General features: G+C 42.0%; 1 protein-coding gene across 1 annotated transcript in view; it reads right to left on the bottom strand.

Moving 5' to 3' along the window:
* Window positions 1-23,026, bottom strand: part of NUAK1 (NUAK family kinase 1) — a 49,321-nt gene that overhangs the window by 11,771 nt on the left and 14,524 nt on the right. Inside the window, exons 2-4 of the mRNA XM_068142302.1 lie at window positions 13,774-13,894; window positions 2,181-2,332; window positions 923-988 (exon numbers count right to left, since the gene is read on the bottom strand). Of these exons, the coding sequence (XP_067998403.1) occupies window positions 923-988; window positions 2,181-2,332; window positions 13,774-13,894 (339 nt within the window). The remainder of the gene's footprint in view (window positions 1-922; window positions 989-2,180; window positions 2,333-13,773; window positions 13,895-23,026) is intronic.

Genomic DNA, 23,026 nt, shown 5'->3' on the forward strand with positions numbered 1-23,026 from the left:
TCCATTTCCATTGCACATCAGCTTAAAATGAAGACAATCTCTCCAGCGTGAAGCACAGAAGTCAGTGCTTGCAGCCCCGTAGCTTTCAGTAGAGATAAAATGAATTTAGCTCTTTGGCTCCTTGATTACTTGGATAATTAAGCAAGAATGCCCAAGCATAATCAGAAATTCTCCTGGCATCTCTCCCTCTTTCTGCACACAGATGAGCACATTGAGTCACTCTCACATCCAGCTATCTAGGGATGAACAAACTTGAAAGTGAAACAGGTCCAGCAACCTGGAGACTGCTCTCACCTCTACATTACTTATCTTTGTGCTACAGCAATTAGGAAAAAAAGAAGAAAAAGGGGAAAAAGGTCATTCCCATGCTTTTACTGGGGAGAAATGACATGGAAATGACATCATTGTCATCACTATCCAAAGTATACGCTCGTATCTGGAGTTCCAAGGCCATTTCCTAATGAAGCACATGTGCTTTAGTAGGTTTATTTTGAAACTCTATTTGCTTATTTTCCAGCCCTGATCAAAAGGACATTCAGAGTGTTCTGTAGGAGGCACTTGAACCCTGTAGACCAGGAGAGTTTTTTCCTAGCTCTAGCAGCAGACAGCAATAATGTAATTCATTCAATAAACTCCACTGCACAAAATGCTCTGCTGTTTCCTAGCAGTAAACTTGCTTTGGGAATCACTGCCCTTGGGTGGCAAGACAGGGTCACCTCCCCTAAATTATGCAAAGCTTCATTTAGTGTGTATGACTCATCACATCAGTGGTGCTTTTTCCCCAATCTCCAACACCCTAAGCCTCTTGCCAGATGCTGTTGCTTAGTAGCTGTTGCCATAACACTGCCGCTTTTAAGACCCCAGATAAAAGTTTTACAAAACATGCAAATCCATTCTGAGAAGCTGAGAAAAAGAATCCTACCTTAATATTAAAATTATCATCAAGAAGGATGTTTTCCAGTTTTAGGTCCCTGTGGACAACACCATTCTGAAACAAGAAAGAAAAAAATGGGGGAGAACATGAGAAGATATTGGGAAAATTAAAGGTGAGCTGGCAGGGTGGTCTTTGCATCTGCATTTCAGGGCTGATTTCACTGTCATAACACTCATGGCCCAGTGACTAGTGACAGGCAATGTATTAGTCACTTGGTGTGTGGTTAAGAGAAGAATGACTGGAATCTGTCCTCCCACAAAGTTGCTACACCAGCAGGGGGCTTGGGGGGGTGCAGGGCTGGGGGATGTCTCTTTGGAACTTAATTCCAGCCTGCATCCTGCCCCCACTGTGTGAAAGCAATACAATCCTCCCAGGTACCAGAAAACACTATCTGTTGATGGTGTTAGCCCTCAGAAAAGCCTTTATTCCTCCAGTGGGCAGCAGATGAGGGGAGTTATAATCCTTAAGGACTGTAAATGTTAAGGATGGAAATGAACAAGCTGGGTTTAGGTCAAAGTCTTCCTTAAAGAAGTATACTTATCAGAATTCCAGTGGAGAATAAAGTGCTTTAAAAATTCAGATTAAAAATTGTGTTAGCTGGTCATTGCCTTCAGCCTCATGCACATTTTGGCTCTATGCAGTTGTTTCATAAGCAGAGATAAAAGGTCCATGCTGACGGCCAGACAGCTGCCTTGGGTTTAATTGCTTAAATTGTCCTTCTAGTGGGTACCATGATGGATGAAGTCATTATCAAAGGGTATCTTTCTAGTGCTCCTGCCACATCTGGAAAAGTTAGTATGTTCCCATATATGAACACTCAGGTATTTCTCCTGGCTCTTTTCTTTTTCTCCATATATTTTATCTCCTGAAGCTGTTCACTTGCACATTCAAAGTGCAAGCTACCATTTATCTGATTGTATTAATATTAATGATGAAGAAGTCTTATGAGATATCTGTTTTAGTTAATGCTGTCAGTTATTTTTTCAGTCAGGAGAATGATTTTCAAGGCAAAAATGCAACATAGGGCTAATGCAAGGGAGTGGCTGGAAACTGCCTCAATGCAGGAAAACATTTTGAGTCTTCAAAAACAGACAGTAAACTACTGTATTAATGAAGATCTCCTGTTGTAATATGATCATGTGCTGTCACACTTACTAATGAATGCTGTTGCCTCAGACATGCTTTGAAATATCTGTCACTAATTAGCCTCCAAATAGCACTTTTTAGTATTGAATCCTTTGCTCACCTTGTGGCAGTAATGTACAGCAGAGACTATTTGTCGGAAGAAGTGTCTCGTCTCTCTTTCACTCAGTCGCCGCCTCTCACTGATGTAGTCATACAACTCTCCTTTACTTGCATACTCCATGATGATCACAATCTTATCTTTATTTTCAAACACTGCATGGGATAAAAAGATAAAACACCATAGTTCAATCAGTGTTTGAAAACTGACACTTCAAAGAGTGAAGAAGACTCGGGATCACTGAACACACCCTGTATCATCACTGCAGCCTGCAGAGACATAGTACCAACTTCACTGCAAAAAAAGCAAGTTCCAAAGTTAGTTCCAGGGGAAGAGTATTTCATTTCAGACCAAAAGGAGCGAGTTGAGGTTAACTTCACTTTCATATGGCTACATAAAGAAGCTCTTTAATATGGAGTCACAGGGTGGCAAAATCAGCTTGATCCTAATGAGGTGAGGTGGATACTTGTGCCAGCAATACCTGAACACTAAATCCCTGTTGCAACAGGGACTGCCCCTTACCAGTAGTCCTTTTGAGGCTAGAGGACAGGAGGAAACTGTAACTCTCATACCATTTGCAAAGGGTTAACAGAAGGCATAACAAACTCTGTCTTCAATGACTGGTTGATATATTGCTATTTGGCTTATAACAACTGTTGGCTGGCTTTCACCTGTGATCAAAACCCAGCAAGTGAACTGATGTGTGTCCCCTCTTCAACACCAGCTCTGACAGTATGGTGGGCAAAGACACTTGAACTAACAGTGGCTGAAATGTCTCCAGGGTTGTACAGCTCTTGTCAGTATAGCTCTGCATCCTGTCTCATGCACCCAACATCCACAAGCTTACTTATCTCCTGCCTCTACCACAAGTCCTATTGCATGCTGCAGATATGCCTTTTGCCACTTGCGCAGAGCCAGCAGCAATGCACAGCTCCCATGTAGGCAGTGCAAGGAATGTTCATGTAATACACGTCATGACTGTTCATCGGGGCTCAGGGTACTCTGTGCCACAGGCTGTCAAGGACTTCACCAGGAGCTGCAGATAACTAAACATTTAACCTTGTGAAGCAGGCTGTCTCAAATTGCCATAATGCCTTGGGCTGCTAAATAGTTTCTCCCTTCAGACATCCAAATCTGCTACAACCAACTGGAAACTTCCTGCACCTGCTGTAAATAACTCCTGCTCATACTAAAACATGGTGATTTTCATCTTCTTTTTATCTATGGCAGGAGCCTGCTGAGGCTAGGTCATGCTGGCAGGAAAGCATCTGCAAATTAATGAGGTTACAGGGGTTATTACAAACGGATGCTAGTTTTGACCAGCCCTACTGGAATGATGCCTTCCTCTATATCTTCAGCAAAGTTCAGACACTAGTCCTTATACATGATTCAAAACAAGACAAAACAAAACAACAATTTCAGCTTTCTTAGTAAACTGAGAAGCTGCCTGTCTCAATACAGGTTTTTGCTGCTTTTAGGTTTTTGTCTCATGTCCTCTCACACCTTGTCACTCAGCTGCACAAGCCAAAGCCTATGTAGTTCCCTCTAACACCCCTGAACCCTAGCCAAACAGCTCTGGTAAAAGGGAGAGTGAACAGCCAGATAAAATTGGCTGCTTACTTGTCTGCTGGCCTCAGTGTACCCCGAAGCAGAGCCTCCTGCCAGTGATTACATCCTATGTGCATCCTCATTAGCAATAAACTTTGGAAACTGGTTGAGCCGTCTCTGGATGGATTATACTTGCAGTATCCTCTCCAAGAATGACAGACTGATACTGTCTGGGAAAAATTGGACATGCCCTGTGTCATACAGGGAAGTGCTGTGATATGTTACCAATAAAGCAGCAACACACACATTTGTTTCTCCAGTCTTGGAAAGCCTTGTTAGATTCAGGGTTCTTTAGGAAGGCGAAAAGAAATAGCTTTATTAAACTGAGACAAATCACTAAAATTCATTATATTTAAGTTGGTTTTTTTTTGTAATAAAACTAAATATAACAAATAAACAACTACCAGTTCCCCATCCCCTCAAAAACCAGATGATTCAATGAGTTAGGGGTTATTGAATCATGCATGTATAGATGAAGTTGCCACACGGCACCACCAATTTCAGTGGACTCTCATAGGACTGCACATTCCAAGTAGTACCAGCCAAGGACCACCCCGAGTTCAGGGGAACGTTTGCTTCACTGGAGTGGTACTGATGGGGAAGAGGGGGCTCTCATCTCCTCCTGCTCCACTCCTCCAACTGTCCTAACAGGAATTCAGTGCTTCTGACAACAATAACAGCTACAATGAAGGATTCTTCCAGCCTGTATTTTATTAAAGCTTTGCCTTAGCCACTCAGTCATTAGAGTTGTCTCATATCATTCTTGATGTTCTGAAGTCTTACTTTGCAAAATCTATTTTTTCTGGACTAGTATCTGCCACATTAATGTATGTCCTGACACATCCTCCTGCATTTCTACAGAAAGGAAGTGGAAAGCACTTGGTTTGGAGGACTCTGCATTTAAAGGTACTTTCAATTTTAATTTGTCTCCTACATGTTCCAGGAAATAGATAATACCTTAAAACTAAATTTAGGAAAGTGTAAATCATAGTTTCAGATTTTGAATTTTTGTCATAAACCCTCACTAGAATCAATAGGAATAGAAGCATCCCAGTGACTTGCATTTTTTTCAGTTTACCAGCACACACAGGACAAAGTGGTACATTCTTTCTCTTCATGAGGGAGCACTGTGAGAATGGCACTACCCTTGGACTTCAGTCACATAACAGAGGCCTCCTCAGAAACCTCCTAGCTGAACAATTACACAATTGCACAGTAATTTATCTCTTCACCAAGAAGCAGAGGTGAATGGCAAATGTTCGTTTTTTCCAGGGATATAGGATGTAGTTTCATTTCATCATAGCATCATTTCAGTTCAGAGCACCTATGATGTTTCATTTCATCATAGCATCATTTCAGTTCAGAGCACCTCCATAGTATCAACCGAATCATGTGAAAGGGTGGACAGCTACTTCATGTGGAGAGGGAACTGAACAGTGGACAAAAATGTCTTAAATGAGAGCTGCACTGAGGGAGGAGGGAATGGAAAGGCAGTAGGATTTATGCCTATACACAACCCCCCACTCATAAAGAGGATTTCAGTGGTCAAAACTATCAGGCACATGACAAGGTAGTTTTCTGGCAAGTCTGAGACCATCGGCCATGTACATCATGATCTTCACAGAGACAGTTAGGATGCTAGGCAGGCTTTATACAGACACTTATGAATTTCCCTTCTGAGCACAATATGTAGTTCTATAAACATATGCTTCAAGAAAGCATTAAGGCCAATGGCTGTGGGAAGAGAGGAGGGCATTAATTAAAGGCTGGATTGACTTACTGCAAATAATAATGAGGTAATAAATATACTGCCCTGTTAGCACCTGGGCTGTAACCTGTGGGCTGATGACGGACGGATCGCCTCCATATAGCTTCTGGGACTGCTTGGTTGACTCTTTGTTTTTATTGTGGATGATTTATTACCTGACATCCTATTGCATATTCTGAAACTCACCCCCACATAGAAGTGTGGCTGAACCCTGGCGGCAGCTACTGCTGATGGAGAAGCACAGCTTCAGCAGGATGCTGTGCCCCAGGAACATCCTGCAGCTTCCTGCTACTTGTGTCATACAAGCCCGCTCCTCAACTCTGACCAAGGTCAAGGGAAGGAGGGAGGTTATGTGTAAAAAAGGTGGGGCTGCTCTTTCTTCTTCAAATCATGGATACTCTGCAGACAGCTGGCCAAATAAGATAAGCAGAGAAATGTCAGTATCAACACCCAGACATGGTAGCTGGAGATATGGTCTGTCAATCACGAATCAAGAGATTGGAGCTGCTGAGATAAGAGCTTCACTAATTAGAGACACTAGCAAGATAAATCCATGTTACAAGATCTATGTCATTTATTTCTGAGTCACTGTATTTATTTTCACCACTCTGCAAGGTGAGTTATGCCGAGAGAGCTGCAGTAAGACCTTGGTGTAGCAGGAGGGCTGCTGCACTGCTATAGCCATTGTGGTTAAGTGGTGCAGGGTAGCGGTTGCAAAACATTAGTACTCCTTTGCAAATGCAGCCTGCAGGATAAAGGATTTACTTCTGAGACAGCTACACTTCCACCTGGCCACAGGGGTGGAGGGAGGGACAGCACTGTGAGAGCACATCAGGAACAAGGGATGTACCACAAGGTGTGAGGAACAGCATGATTGTGTCCCCAGGAGATGAGCAAGTGCACTGTGTTAATGTACTACGACACAGGCCATGGCAGCATAGAGAAACAGCATCCACCTGTGAGCTACAAGCTTGCTTGAGCTTGGCCTGTACAAGAGCCTCAGCAGAGAATAAGAGCAGCACTCCACCCATATAGCAAAGGGTGCTTGAGATGCAGCGGTCAAAGATTTCCCACAGCTTTTCTTTAAACTATCCCCTTAGCTCTAATGTGTCTGTTTGGTGGTGGTTTGTTTGTTTGTTTGGGTTTTTTGTTTGGGGCTTTTTGTTTGTTTTTTTGTTTTTAAAAGAAAGAGAAAGAAAGAAAGTTAGTTCTATACTTCTAGGCTGATAATTGAAACCACATCTGCTGGCTTCAGAGTTCAATGAAGAATATAAATGTGAAACTGGGAAAGAATTTCACTTTTCACTACTAAAGACATATCTGAGACAAAGTACATTTTGTAACATCAACAGGCTGTCTCTTTCACAAGCTGTTCTACTATAGCAATAATTCCTGGATTTAATCTCCCCACTTATTTATATTTAGAGGCCGTGAAATGATGAACTCAGCTTCTATCTACAGCTTTCCATTTTCTAAATGGCACTGGTTGCGTAGGGACCTCTTGCTGATCAGCACTTCTCTTTCAACTCTACTGCTAAATTCTTCCCTTTAGCTAAATGAAAGTCACCTCCACTAAAACTCCACAGGGCAAGTCTGACACTGGGTGAACACATTCACTATCCCTCTAAAATACTAAGAGGGACTTCACCCTAAAAGCATTGAAAGCCCACATGGGCGTGGCTTGGCAAACACCAGAGTTTCAATAGTACATCTTACATCTCTCTGTTAGGACAGTTTGCCTTTGAGTTGTTTACTACCTCATTTAAAAAGCAAAACAAAGCAGAAGGCTCTCTGCTGCTTCCTCCAAGCTTACAGGATGCTAAAGTCTGAGTGAGTGCAGAGGGAGGTGGATTTCTTTTTTCCCCCTAATGGACTAGCTCCTTGTGGGCTGATTCCATTTGGTTTACATGTAACCCTGGGGTAAGGATTTTAGTTTGTTAGTTTAAGAGGGGCGGCCAATCTCTTCGCACTGGAACCATTTGAATTCTCCTCATGCCTTTGCTCTCTATCAGAGCAATCTCCTAAATTAGTTCCAGTATGTTGACATTCCTTCCATCTGGTGTCTTTCCATTCAGCGGTATTTTTATTACTCTCCTAACAGCCGCAGACAGAAGTACCTTTCCACTGCTACAAAATGCTCTTTTATTAAAGGTCAGCCAAATCAAAAGAACAAGAGAGTTTGTTTTTAATTTTGGAGATGCAGACTAGAATAACCTTTTCATTCAGAAAAGTCATGTATGACCCAATTACCTCACTTGTGTAATAAGGCTTGAATTATTCTTCCAAAAGACATGTGGGTATTGAACAGTGGTTTTTACCTTAGAAATGCAGGCCCGTGTCTCTTCTGTGTCCTTGTCTGCTTTGAAAGCCATTAGGGTTTATTTTTATTTTGGTTTTCATTATTATTTTATGACTCTTTTTTAACAGAACATACAGAGGACATGAAACTAATGAAGAAAACCACTTGTATGCATACGCATATTTATGCATATGCTTCATTATAATTGAAGATAGCAAAATCTAAAGTAAGGGTTTTAAAGCTGAGCTTGTGTTAAATTGTTCTCCTGAAATATGGCCTCACTCACCCAAATTGCATCTTTTCTTCAATTAAAGGAATGTAATTATGATTCTGCGATAATCATTTCAAATCAGAGAGCATGCTAGAATTTACTCCCCAGTGAGGAGATTAAATCAGAATGAAAACCATTATCCTTGCTGAGGTTGTTTCTCAGAGAATGAGACCGAGAATATGCAGATTTTGGTGGTCTGCTCTTTAAAAAGGAAGGGAAAATGAGATTTGCTAATTCAGCCATAATAACACGTTACAGCAGTTGCCTTTTTTTTCAGCAAAGAATGCAAGAACAAATTCCTCTTTTCCTTTTTCTTTTAATCGTGATGGCAAACCGCTGAGGAACTTCAGACAAGCAAACATTTATACCAAAGAGGGAAGACTGTGTAAATAGAAAGATAGGAACAAATATCATCATTGCATGCAATCGTTTTGACATCTGAGTTGGACCTGCCAGTGATCTCACACATTTGAGTTCAGCTTATGTCCAGCAAGACATTGTTTAGGCAATCACCCTGAATGGCAGGAAACTCATAAAGGTGGGGTATGGTAACTGAAGAGTTAAGTTTGTTTATACTTGTTTCCTTACTATCACCAGACTCTCAAAATACTACTTTATGTTCTTGGATGTTATCAACTGAGAACAATAGGAATAAAGCACTCAAGGGTCAAAAGCCTACATAATTAGAGGAAATCAATTAGAAATGTGGTTAAATAGTGTCACTGCTGAAGTACTTTCTCTTGGCCAAATGAATTTTAAAAAAAAAAAAAATAATCCTTCCAGCTTCCAATTGTTCAAAGCCCAGTTGTTCATGTGATGTTTTGAAGAACTTTTGAAGTTTTCTGGTGTTTTGCACACAGAAATGGTTGAGGTCCTTAGGCACCAACGTTTGTTTTGATTATATCTGGAAACAGGAAGGAGCAGAAGCTGGGAGAGAGGCTGGGATTGCCTCCCCAGCACTGTCAGCCTGAGCCACCTGACTCTGCTCTGCCCATGCACAAACCCACTGATGGTGTGAGCTGCCACCTCCATATCCAGCTGCCTGTCACATCCCGGGGTGCACATCAGGGCTGATGATCATAGAACGATAGAATCATAGAAACAGTCAGGGTTGGAAGTGCCCACAAGGATCATCTAGTTCCAACCCCCCTGCCATGGGCAGGGACACCCCACACTAGATCAGGCTGGACAGAGCCTCATCCAGCCTGGTCTTAAACACCTCCAGGAATGGGGCCTCAACCACCTCCCTGGACAACCCATTCCAGGGTTTCACCATTTTCATGGTGAAGAACTTCTTCCTCACGTCCAGTCTAATGTGGGATACCTGTCTGAGCTGGCATTGCTGGTGGGCCACATAGTTTGTCAGCAATGATTTGTGTCCCTATACCTTGCTGGCTGCCATCCAGGTAATTTTGGCAAAGTGGCTGCTTTCACTGTCAAGATGATGGCTTCACTGACACAACCCAAGGCGCTCTGCATTGAACCCAGGTATGAAACACCAAGGATGTACTTGCTTTTTGGGGCATGGAGTGTAGCACAAAGTATGAGATTAAGCATATATTGGGCAAGTAAGGTGAGTATGTCCTGTAATACTGACCACCATGATTACACTCTGTCAGATCTTGTTCTGTTGCCTTTGGCACTTCAAAGTACAGAAGAGCTGAATCAGTTTCCCAATTAACCAAAGCATGCAACCCTAGCTCAAACCATTGTGGACTGCCAGATATATGACAGAGAATCTCTGTGCTTTTTCTTTAGAATATCAGAAATGCAACCTACCCAAAAAAAAAAAAGTGTTCCTTTTACATGGGTAATAATTTTTTGTGTGCTTTGTTGCTGTGAAGGGTCCAGCACTGTTCTAAGCATCCCTGGTCCCAATTCAGCAAAGCAGTTCAGCATAGGCTTTCCTTCACTTACTTGTTCACATTAATGCCATCATATTCCATGGACACCGAGTTCTGATCCTAATATTTACTCATTCTTCAGGGAATGTCTTTGTTCAACTATTTCTACTAAATATCTGTTAACAATCTATTCAATTTTAAGTGCATCTTGTAAATGGGCAGACTTTTCTGTACAGTTATGCTGACCAAGGACAACTCTTCCAGCACAGAAACACTCATACAGGCAGATTTTCACACTACAAAGATTCAAGAGCACTCTCCTGAATGTACCAAGCACAACTTCACTCTCAGGATTGGTCCAACATATGTTTAAAAGTTTGCAGAATCAGGCCTGATGCCCTTTCCCTGGTTTAACTTTTATAAAGTATTGCCAGATGAGGTAGATTTTGCACTGAGGCTACCCCTGGAAAAACATGCTAGCTCTCAAAGGCTTTATTTCCAAATCCTGGACTTTTGAAGGCAAAAAAAGAAATAGGACAGGGGAAAGATGGAGGGCAGTGGAGGAGACAGACAGATGAATGGACAGAGGCATAATTCTATAACTTAACATTTATGTGCTGAAATCAGAACACAGCTTCATCTATCCAGTCCCTTGCCTGGAGTTTAAAGTCACTTGAAAGCACACTTCCCTCGCAGCCATGCTCCACAGATTGCCAATTACAACCCTGCTGAGAGGATGGAATTTCGCTGGAATCACAACTGTGGTCTGCCCTTGCAGTAATGGGCAAGGTATGTGCCTTTTGATTAGGTTAACAGAAAGCATCTCTAAACTGGAGAGCTTTGTTTCCACGCATCTGAATTTGCTCAGTATCAAAAAAAAAAAAAGAAAAGCAAGAAAGATAAGCCTGTGTTTACATGAAGCTGACAAATTCAGAGGTTAATTGCTTTTTAAGCAGGCAGGTCAAAAGGATACCTAAACAAGGATCCTACTTAAGGAAAACACATTTGTAAATGCAATACAAAGAGCATTCAACAAAATTAGAGGGAGTTACAACACTGTGCACCATAGGTACATCTGTGCAACCTGGCACTTCTAGAAAGCACTGTCAGACATGCAGTGGCAGTTTGAAAATCACAGTGTCACAGTATCGCTAAGGTTGGAAGAGACCTCGAGGATCATCGAGTCCAACCTGTCACCACAGACCTCATGACTAGACCATGGCACCAAGTGCCACGTCCAATCTCCTCTTGAACACCTCAAGGGATGGTGACTCCACCACCTCCCCGGGCAGCACATTCCAATGACCAATGACTCTCTTGGTGAAGAACTTTCTCCTCACCTCGAGCCTAAACTTCCCCTGGTGCAGCTTGAGACTGTGTCCCCTTGTGCTGGTTGCCTGGGAGAAGAGACCAACCCCTTCCTGGCTACAACCACCTTTCAGGTAGTTGTAGAGGGCAATGAGGTCATTAGAGAGGAAAAGAGTACCCCTGCAGTGGCTTCAGTTTAAAAGTTAAGCATCAGATCTAAGTTAGTCAGCTAGACCCCTTCTACAGTCAACAGGAGCCTCTAGTACGTCATTTATCCCACCTATTTGAATAAATATCACCCAGATGGGAGCAAACCACCATGGGTATATGGTGGTCTCTCTCGCCTAGAGAGGGACACTAGACTTCTAGCATACATCAACTACCTAAGTATGGGATGGCTTAAATTTGATGATATTAAACCCATCCCTCAGGACTGAATAACTTCAACATTTTGTGTCAGAGGACAGGAATATTAGAATTCATTATGCATCACTCAAGAGGAATAGCCATGTGTTTAGAATGCAGTTTCAAGAAGATACAAATATTTCAGTCCTAGATGTATTCCCTGAACTTCACTACAGGTACTCTTCATCTTAAAATGAAGTACACATCTGAGGCTCCCTGAGCTCACATCCTTATCTCTAGCAGCATGTAATCGTCCCCTGACTTCAGCTGCACAGCTACCACATCTTCCCAGGGCTGCCATACCTACGTTACAGCATTGGCTGCCAAAGGCCAAATATCAGCTCCGCTTGGAATGCTTGGATGAGCTGTACAGCTGCGATAGCTCTGCTATGTGTAACTCCTTCCAATGGGTTACAGTCCAATCAAGAAGCTGACTTCCACTGCCCATCCCTTCAGGCCAGGAATTAAACATATGAAGGCCAGAAAAGACTGATCTGCTTTCAAGAAGAAAAGGAAACAAAGGAGTAACAGAATGGAAAAATTCCCAGAAATGAGAGAAAAAACTGCCTCCAGATTTGTCACTGCTGTGTGCTGCTGCTGGCTGGTGGACTGTAAGAGGACCACAAGATCACCTGCCTTAGGTTCTCACCCTTGGGCAGACAGGATGTACCCACCAGGGTGGAGTTTCACTGGCTCTGCTGCAGAAATACTGTTCCTCCCACCACGGGGCCAGAGAGGAAGGTTTTATTCCCACTGGACTTAGTTTTTGTCTGCTTCTTTAAAATGTTGTCATCTTTTAAGCTTCTACAAATGTTTTAACTCAGTAGAAACTATTTAAGGTAAGGACAAGAAGGGCAATTGGTCAAAGGACCACAACATGCTTAATCATTTTTCTTTCTGAGTTCCTGTGCACATTTGAAATAACTTTTGTTCCATTTGCAACCCACATGCTGACACAGCATCCCTCCCTTTTTCTGTTCCCAGATCCTGTTATGAGTTTATTCAATAAAAAGACAGATATTCATCTCTTTTCAAGTACAAGAACATGCTTTTGAATAACTCAATATGTGATACCGTAACAGTACGCCAAGCCAGTCCTTGTTTTAATCAGTCGTATCAACTCTCAGAGCAGAGTTGCCATATACACATCATCACCTTGTGCTTTACCTCACGGGTATGTAAATATGTAGGGCTAAATCAGGGCTGCCTGTTCTGCACACAGGGGAAGAGATGATCCCCAGGGACAAAGCTGCTCAACTCGGCTCGCTCTGAAGCTCTGGACTCCATACCCTTGGTCTGCCATGCAGCTGTCCTCATTACAGCAACAGACCTCTTGGCCAGTGCCTTTTAGCATGTACCCAGCCTGAACATCCCAGCTAGAGGTAGGATGTTACTTGAGTAAGGAAGGAAGAGATTTTACTGCAGGGTGACGCTCTACAAGTATATAAAGAAACAAACAGGCAAATCAGGGAGGAATTCCCGTGTCTTCCTGCTACTTGTTGTAGGACCAGGGAACAGTTGTCAGAGGCAGGAATTAGCAGGCTTCCCAGCTGTGTCACTGGAAGAAGGAAGTTAGAAGGGGAAGGCAGGATTAGGAAACAGGAATGATTAACCAGCAACCAGACCGACAGGAAAGTGTGCAGAGGTGCATAGGAAGCGGATGCTGGGATTCAGAAGGAACAGAAGCAATGACAGAACCAGCAAGATTAACTGGTAGGTAAGGGAAAACCAAAGGACTAGAGCAGGTAAGATTGATCCAGAGAAAATAAAGCATACAGAGACTAGTTTAGGGGATGGAGACATAAACAGATATACAAGGGGAACAAGGAGATGAGGTGATCATGCAACAATTTCCCACCTGCCGTGGAGATAGCGGTTGACTCACACGTGGAGAAACTCCTCCAGGCAAAAGGTTATGCATCTGTGAAACACTGGTGGTTCAGAGAGAAGACAGTGCTCTAAACAGTCTCTTGGGTAAAGAATGGTTGACACTAGGAGTAGGGTTTTGTTTAGTGCTTTATCTCAAGAAACATGAACCTCAGGTCTGCAGGAACATAACAGAGCAGTCAGGAAGGAGAGCTGCATTCACTAACCTTCATATATGGTGATGATATGAGGGTGGCTGAGGGATGACATGATCTCAATCTCTCGTCTGATGTGAACCATATCTTGTTCATCCTTAATTTTGTCCTTACGAATGGATTTTATTGCGACCTATAAATTCAAGAAATCAGGCATTATTCTTGGAACTGAATAGATGCATATAATCCATTAAGGAGAGTTCAAAAAATAAATACAGATGTTAGATGTTGGCAGAACATGGAATGACAAAACCAAAGCTTTAAAATACAAACCTCCGTGCCCCAGCTCTTTTCATTTTATAGCAATAAATACACTCATTAGAGTAATAGGTGACATGAAGTTGTAGGGTCTTCAGGTCTTAGGACTTCAAATAGAAGCTTTGGAGACAATTTCTCTGAAATATGATTGAGATCTCTGATGGAACAGAGGTAGGGAACCTGGGGTGCTGATTACAAATTTGCATTTGTCCATCTTAATACATAAAGGATCACATTGACACAGGGTTGCTCCATGGTTCTCTGAAGCGGGCAGATTGCTCAGGAATTATGATTTATCTAAAAATCAGAAGAAATCAATCTTTGAAATTCACATCTGAAGTTGTCCTTATATAAACCCATGGCTTTCAGTTCCTACACAGCACTTATGCAATCACTGCAAAACCATATCCTTCCTGCATCCTTCCTCAATCAGCAACCATTTTTCAAGCACATGGTGTGACTGGGTATCTTTCCAAAAGGCAGGGTGGGAACAGAGGAAGTGATAGCTGAACTTGCAATATAAATTCAAATTTGTAACAGCCCTTGTGAGTGTGTATATGTGTGCTGCCTGTGAAAAAAGGCCTTATCTGAACACCACCATAAATAATCGCAGAGGTCAGCTCATGCCCTATGAGAAATGCAGAAGCTGACAATGGAGAGAAGCTGGTGGGAGAGGGAAGGTGAGGGTATTGTGCACACTGAATGGCAGCGTGGCCTTTATTATACTCAATATTTACTCTGCTTTATTTTTTTAAGCCAGAGTTCAAGGAATAAATTACCAGCTAGTTTAAAACCAACAATAGATCTTTGAAAAACATCACTGACCTGCTGAGATGACCACCCTTTTATGGGTAAACAAAACTTCTGTCATTCTATGCAACCAACTACTGTGGACCTCTCCTGGGAAAGTATTTGTAAATCTGTGATTTATGTGATTTCCCTAGTTCCTTCAGAAAGAAAAAAAAACAATAATGGCCTACTTCAGTAACTGCAAGTGGCATGACTGGTATTGTTTTCATTGTATGATGCAACATCATGGATACTGAAGAAATAAGGGGAAAGCGTACAGTCTTATACAATTCAAATGTACATAAGCAGAAGCTAGTTTAAAGGACCAGGTTTCCCAACAAAGCCCTCAACTCTGAAAAGCAACATTGTTCAAAAAAAGCATTAAGTACATGCCCCATTCCCTCAAATTCTCAAAGATTTCAGCACATGCTTAAAATTAAGATTATGCTCAAGTGCCACCCTACTTTGAAACAGAGAAACAAAACTCACAGGACAAAGCAATTTGCATGTTAAAACCAAATTGCTCTTGAACAGACGTTTGGGATAAAGATTTTACAAGTAGCAATTTAACTATGATCTTGTCTGCATTTCACCTATTGCTAGAAAAGGTAGTATAACAGATCTTAATTGAATGAGTGATCAAGATTATCTCCAAGTAACCCTAGAGATGGAAAAGGCAATTAAAACTAACATTGAGGATGGATTTTTTCCCCGTCTCATGTTTGCACTGGGACAGGCTGCAAATGCAAATACACCCTGTATACAAGAAGGATGTGGGTGGCTCTTGGAGCAGCATGTGCATTCCTACAAGAAATAAATATAGTCATGGGTAAAAACATTTTTTATTAAAAGACAGCCTTGTACTTGGCTCTGAGGAAGAATTTAAGAAGGGTTTCATTGTCAAATATACAAGAGGGAGCAAATTCTTCACCATTCATGGCTGGTAAAGCACTAACGACACCCCAGAGGGCACACCAATCTCCTACTAACTTGACTCTGCGCTTCACAGACAGGACTTTTGTATGTCTACACATAATTACTGCAAATGGCCTCCAGGGAATAATTACATCTATGAAAACATATATTTTTAGATACAAAAAAAATGCAAATGTGATTGAAAAGTGTGGTGACACTCTGTAAATACATGTTTAGATTAATCTGCAAATGCAAACAGATGTGTTGCCTGGGAACATATTTTTGAACAGGACCAGAGAGTTTACAGTCTTAGAACCCATGCTGAAGAGTGGTTAAGGCACTAGGAGCCTTCACTTATACAGGCTACACCAAAAAGTTTAACCACATTTTGAAGACTGTACTCAAGCTCTCCTGAAAACGTCACTTCCCAGTTGCAGGGGTAGAATTCAGCAGCCCAGCCTGAAGTACTAGGATTTTGTCAGTGACATCCAGGCTGCAAGATCTTATCCCAACATAAAGAAAGAAATGCTGAACACATCTCTCAGGTTTTAACATTCAAGACTTTCTCTTTCCTCTCTCAGCTACTTCAGATCACAGTGACCGACACTTGGAAACAAGCAAAGACAATGGACAAGTCTGAAACATACTAACTCCAGTAGTGCAAATGGAGCCAGGGCAGCTGGCTCCTGCTAAAGTCCACATGCCCACACTCAGACCATCTGAAAGGCCTGGCTCTGTTTTCCAGAAGCAGATAGGAAAGAGGGAGCACAGCTTTTGGCTTCTCATCCCTCCATGAATCAGCTTCCAGACTCTGCTGGGCAGGAAGCAAGGAGAAATAAGCCTCTCTCAAGGCTGCAATAAATTACCTGTCTCCATTTGCTGGAAAGAGGATTTATATTGACACTCTGAACTGGTGTAGAGAGATTATTAAGCATTTTCCGACACACTTCATGCTTCTTTGCTTTTGTTTGGTACAAATAACTTGAACTATAAATACTTCAAAGAGACTATGGTTGCAAGGTTTTCTGTACATTCAGTCCTATCTGGAAGAGAAATGCCTCTCCTCCTTTACAAGCTGCTGTGCAGAGCAAAATGAGTGTGGTTTTCTTTTTACAGAGGCAGATCAAGACCATCATGTACAGAATAATATCTCTGAGTCTAAGTATCTGGCAAAGGGCATGCCAGGCAGTAGGTGCCTATTTCCATATCAAATCTCTGTCTGCTGAGTCACTGCTGGCATCATTTACGTGATGAGCAACAAAGCTATATTTTCAGCGAAGTGTAAAGCTGGTCCTCTTGATTTCAGTATGTTGCTTCACGTGTTTGTTTTGATCTAATGAACTTAGGTTTGCTTCGTTTCCAGACAAGATGCACCTATATAAACAAAAGTGGAATTGGCCACAGGGCAGAAAGTCACAGATTTTTAAGTTGGCTAGTGTGGTAACCGAGGCTGACCACCTGAATGCCACAAACCACTGAACCTTCCCAAGCAATTCCTGCATGCAGTACATTCAGTCCCATTGAAAACAATCTTCCACTCTTTATTATCTACCAAGGCTATTTTTAGGACTGTGGTGAGATATGAACAAACTGCTTTTTTCCACCATGGGGGCTGTGACTTTCAAGCTGGTTCCAGCACTCGTGCATACCACCCATGCTCCAGCAGATTCCAATGGGCTTTTGCAATACTGTTGTGGAGAGTCAGAAAAATGACATCAGGACAGAGAGTGCAATCCCTTGAGAAAGAGAAACCAGATTGCTGCCTCTGAGAGATATGTCAGAATTGTAGTTTAAAGAAAATGATTAAAAAATATTTTGTCTGGGTAAAGAGGGAGGGGAGGGTTAAATACATAAACCTCTCCTTTCCAAAAGCTGTGAACTAAGGCTGTAACCACCCAGCAATGGGAAGTGGGTGAGCCCGGCTGGTTTCACAGCTCAGTTTCCTTTCTTTGAGACTCCGAGGTGGGAAGTACAATGCACCAAGTGCCAGCAGGGGCGGGGAGGTAAAGAATAGGTGGATCAACCAGGGGGGAAAGAGAAAGGGAGAGCAGAGGATGTTTGGGGGTGGGGAGAGAAAAGGCACATTGTTCTTTCTCCAGCTCCACGGAGCTGAGCAAGAAAGAATAAAATCTGGCAGTGTATTATGTTTTTTCCAGGGGAGTCTCTGCCTATGGCTCTTGGCCCAGACATCACCAACAGAAAAGGAAGAGAAACAAAGCTATGAAATTGGGTGGTCCCTGAGGCTGCTGCAATCAAATGATAAGGAGGGGGGACACTGATAATCCAGTTGCATTGGAATGGCACTTTCAGAGGTTGCACAAAGACTAGAAAGGCAAGGCAGAGGATGGGCTGAATATCTATCTGGCCTCTGGACCTTCCAGGTGGGAAGAAGGAGACATGGACAGATATCCCTACAGGAAAGCCAACCATCCAAAGGCTTCTGCAAATGTATTCTCACATAGACTTCTTGTTAGCCTCTTCCCACACAAGTGTGTCTTTGCTGTGTCCATTTGCTGGGGGGGGGGGGGGGGAAAGCTATCTTGAGACTCCAAGCTCTGGACAAATGTAGCAACAAAGAGCATCATGCAGGACGTGCGCTTCTAAGAACAAACTTCTGCAAGGTCATAGAAAACACTCCATGTGCTCACTGAAAAGTTAGACAAAAGACCACTGTGACTTGAAGCCACATTAGTGCTTGGCATTGTGCATTTTGCTAATACATCTCTGAGAACTCTCAGAGAAGGAGAAAGTTTGACACAATGCCATTGTTTCAGAGATTGCTACTTTTCAGATCCTAAAGGGCAGCTGATCTCCATGGTGATACTGCCTGGGAGGCAAGCATGTGAAAAAATCCTTATTAATTATTTATCAACAGCCCAATTCTATTGTTTGATATGTTAGCAAACTATGCATTAACCAGGGGAGCTGCTTGAAGCAGTACCCGGTGCTATCCTATACCCAGTGAGACTGCTGATCTAAATCTCAGGGCTTCTGCCCATTGCTTCTGTTCCATTGCATGTTTGTGTCATGGATATTACCAAAGACAAAATGCTGCTATTGTTGCAAGCCAGGAGCTGCACACATGAAGGGCAAGGATCCACGTGCAGGGATGCACCTTTCAAGTTCATTTGCTTTGAAGAGGAAAGGGTGTTTTTTACAGCTGCCTTATTCTGTATGGTAAAATCATATAGCAAACATCTGCTCCTCCCTGTTTCATTCCACTCTTCCCTATGCACGACATAAAAAAAGATTACATTTCTAAAAACCAAAGCTGATTTACTGACACTCTATCACTGACTCCATGTAGAGAAACTCATGCCAAGGCACTGAGAATTCCCAAGTCAGTGTGTTAAATCAAAACTCTATTTGCATCAGGTGAGGTACAATGTGCCCGTGCCTCTTGGAGAACCAGGTTACAATTACCTTGGCTTAATTTTCCTCTTCTGGTTCTGCTGGACACAGCTGCTGCTATCATACCATAAATGATGATTTATCAAGTGAAGAGGAATTAACTAATCACAAACACTAGGCAAGGGGATCACATCTTCCTTCTACTTCCACTCTTATTCGCAGAGAAAAACGCCTGTGGAACCACGTTTTAATGAGCATTAAAAGGCACCAGATGAACACATTTATGTTGTACATATACAAAGTGGGTGCCAGGAGGAACACGTACAATACCCTTCCTCCACTTCTTTCCTCACCCTCACATATGGTGTCTGTTAACAGGATTTGTGAGTGAATTTCATGAGTACTGCCCTACTGGAAAATTTACATCCCTTCATTGTTTGGTACCTGCTATCTTCAGCTTTGTATATGAAACTTAACATATTTATACCATGCATCCTCTGACAAATTTACCTGGCAGATCTTTCCTCATTTAATGCTGAGAATCTTGGCCTCAAGTCATCCTTACTACTAGACAGACCTTACGCCTCTCTATTAAACATGCTAGGACTTTTTCATCCCTGGGAATACCAAAACCAAACCAAACCAAACCAAACAACAACAAAAAACCCCACACCCACCCAAACCCAGCGCATTCATCTGGTTCAGCACAGATCCAATTTCCAATAGCATTTAAAAACACGACCTAGCAAACTGGTTATTGATTTTTCATAGTGAGGCAGTGAATCTTCAAAACAGTGTGGTGAGGAGTGCAGCATTCAGAAACAGACAGTCCACACATGTCAGAGATCTACCAAAAAACTTCTCCCTTCCCAAAATAAAAAGGTTTCAAAGAACACTACTGAAGTCTCAAGTCACAGAACCGCTCAGTTTTAGAAGAAAGATCCTACAGGTAATCACCACCCCTAGCAATAACAAAGTGTTTCCCACAGTGCTGCCTCAAGTTGCCCCTTCTGACCTCTCTCCATGGTCCCAATAGCACGTTATGCAAACTTGCACCCACTTCAATACCCCTCTGATCCTCAGAGAAACAAATTTGCCCAGGTAGTAGCAGAGCTTGCAAAGGTTTCTTTGAAAAGCAGAGATCTGACAGGACAAGGTCTGCAGCCATAGCCTGCCAGGACCAGAGCCCAAGGCTGGCATCACGGGAGAGTCCCTGTCATGTGCAGACTTCCTCCTGAAGAAAAGGATAGGACTGCTTACATTTTTCCTAATTCACTTCTAAATGTAACTCCATATCCTTCTGAATATCCTAAAATGTTCATAACTCAGCCTGAAAAAAATAAAAGAGACTTATGACCTAATTCTGAAGGACTAAAGTGAATCAAAAAAAAAATGACCACAATGAAGTTTGGGGGCTGTCATGCACAGATCTATAGAAGACTATCTCTTTTCCAAAGTCTAATAACTCACAATATCCCATCCAACTACCTTCAAGCTTTCAAGGGAAGTTCAAGTTTTGGCACATAAGAAATTATGTCTGGAAAGAAACTGGAGTAGGGGATTTCCCTGAGGCAATGGAGGTTCATAACTGTAATTTAAAAGAACAAAAAATGCTTTACAACCTCAACCATGCATCACTCCTCCTTAATAGATGTTAACCAGCACTGAATGCCACATTCACTGAAAAGATGAAAACTGCATTTACAGCTTAACTTCTGGTGAAGTTGCCAAGCAGATGTTTATTTTTTGGTTCCACATTTCCTAAAGCCAAATGCTACAATGAACTGGGATTTCACAAAGTCTAACTGCTTGTCTTCCAGGTTACAATTCTGTTGGAACCAAAAAGGGGGAAAAAAGAGGAAGTGGGGGAGAAGCAGGGGAAAAAAACTGACTTCACTTTTAAGTAGGAAAAACATAGTAGCATCCAAAGCATCTATTTCTATCATGTTTAAATATGGTTAGAATTGTGCAATGATTACTGATCAACTTCCAAACACCGCACAGCTTCATCCAGCACATGTGCAAAAGAGGAAAAGTCACTGGAAGTGAATCCTATGTCAGTCAGACTACTAACTTCTGCAAGTCTGTGTGCAGAGTGTTTAGCACTAATTAAATTACTAGCAAGTGAGGTTAAAGAGGAGTGAAAGAATTCACAAGCCCCAAGTTTACTGTTCTCAGTGTTACATGGGTATTACAGATTCCCCATCCAAAACCTGGCGGATAGATTTCACATTAATTTTGAGGCTTGATCTCACAGCTACCACAGCTGCTGATGTAATGCAAAATGCTAACATGGGGCAGCAGAGAGGGACTTTAACTCAATGTTTTTTCATTGTGAATAAGCAGTGAACCACACTGAAGTAATCCTGCAAAGCAGAAGCGCACAGTGTTCAAGGCACCGAACTGGGGATGAAACACAAAACCAAGATCCTGGCTGCTTCGTTAGAAAAAGCCCTTTATGACTTTCTTAAGAAGAAAGGTATAAAGCCCTGGTGCCTGGATTTAGTTCCAGTTTGAAAATGACAGAGTCTGCTGTAATTCCTCCCAATAATTTAAATTGGAAATGGGGTTATTCACACTCTCTAAGCAACTGCTGCAAACTGTTGCAATGGGCTGTTAAATAATTGCTAAATAATGGTAACCTCGGCAGTTACCAGAATCTCTAAAGTGATTTTACACATGTTTAGGTGAAAGTTGCTGTGTCAGTTCAAGGCTGTAATTCCCATTAAACAAGGAAGAGGGCTGGACGTTGTTTAAACGCTTTCTTAGAACCATTTTTTTTCCAAGAAACCACCTGACAGCACATTTTCCTTCACTGGTACGTTCTGCTGGAGGAAGTTGTGGGGAAATAAATCCATGTTGGCATATTGTCTTTCTTTCACTAAAGTTTCTTTGAGTTGAGAGAAGCTTCAGAACCAGTGAGAACTTTGCACATCTTTACAGTGCCTCTTCTGCCCCAAAGGCAAAGATGCCTGGTATCGTGTCAATCTTTTAATTTTACTCTCCTGGCTCAGCAGTCCTTTGAAGAGAAAAGGACCTGCCATTTCACCATGAGAATGACAATAATGCAAATAAAACCCAGGAAGAGCCTTCTTTTGAAGAAATGTCAGTATCTTTAGGCACCACAACACTCATTAAAACCCAGCGCCATACCGCTTGACCACCTGAAATTCCTCACTAACCCAGTGGAATTTTGAAGCACAGAGGGGTTTTAAAGTTGAGCTTATAGATTTTAGGCTTTTGGATTAATATTGATGAGCAGAGATTCATTGCACAGGAATGGTGGGCCACAGAGATTGTATCACAGAAGGTACACAGATGTGTGTGAACAGCATATTTGGAAGGGTTCATGATACAGAACTATCAGAAGCACCTATATCTAGTATATTTTTCTAAATTGATCAAAGTGAATCAAAATAGAAATGCCATTTCCTGGTGGAAATCTAGTGAACCATAAACCCACATCCTATCTGGAAAAACACTCTTGGAAATTGTGTGTATCCAAGCCAGGTTATTTTGCTCCAGGGCTTGCAGACCACTTTGCAGTATTAAATTTGGTTTTGTGAAAGCATTGCTTCATGTTACATTGCTCTGCCTGGACATTACCTATTTAATGGTCCCTTTTTGGAAGGGACTGTCCTAGAATTTATGACAGAACATGGTGGAAAATTGCTACAGAGAGAGGAAAAGAGTTTGCTAACATTTTGTCCATACTGGTCTCTGATTTCTGAGAAATATTTACACCTCTCAAGGTAGAGGAACCTACTCCTGTTCCCTTCTATTTATTGGTAGTAAATTACCAAGGCCACCCTAATGGCTCAGCTGAAAGAGTAACACAGGAACACAAATGCTCCTGCTACCTGCAGCCATTTGGGCTTAGAATAGACACAGAGGGTGAGGAATGAATTACACTTTCCTACAATTAAGTGGCTGGCAATCAAGTAGTTTTGCA

The sequence above is a fragment of the Melanerpes formicivorus genome, unplaced genomic scaffold (genome assembly GCF_026170545.1).
Source record: "Melanerpes formicivorus ecotype bairdi unplaced genomic scaffold, bMelFor1.0.p_v2 SCAF_8, whole genome shotgun sequence".
NCBI lineage: Eukaryota > Metazoa > Chordata > Aves > Piciformes > Picidae > Melanerpes > Melanerpes formicivorus.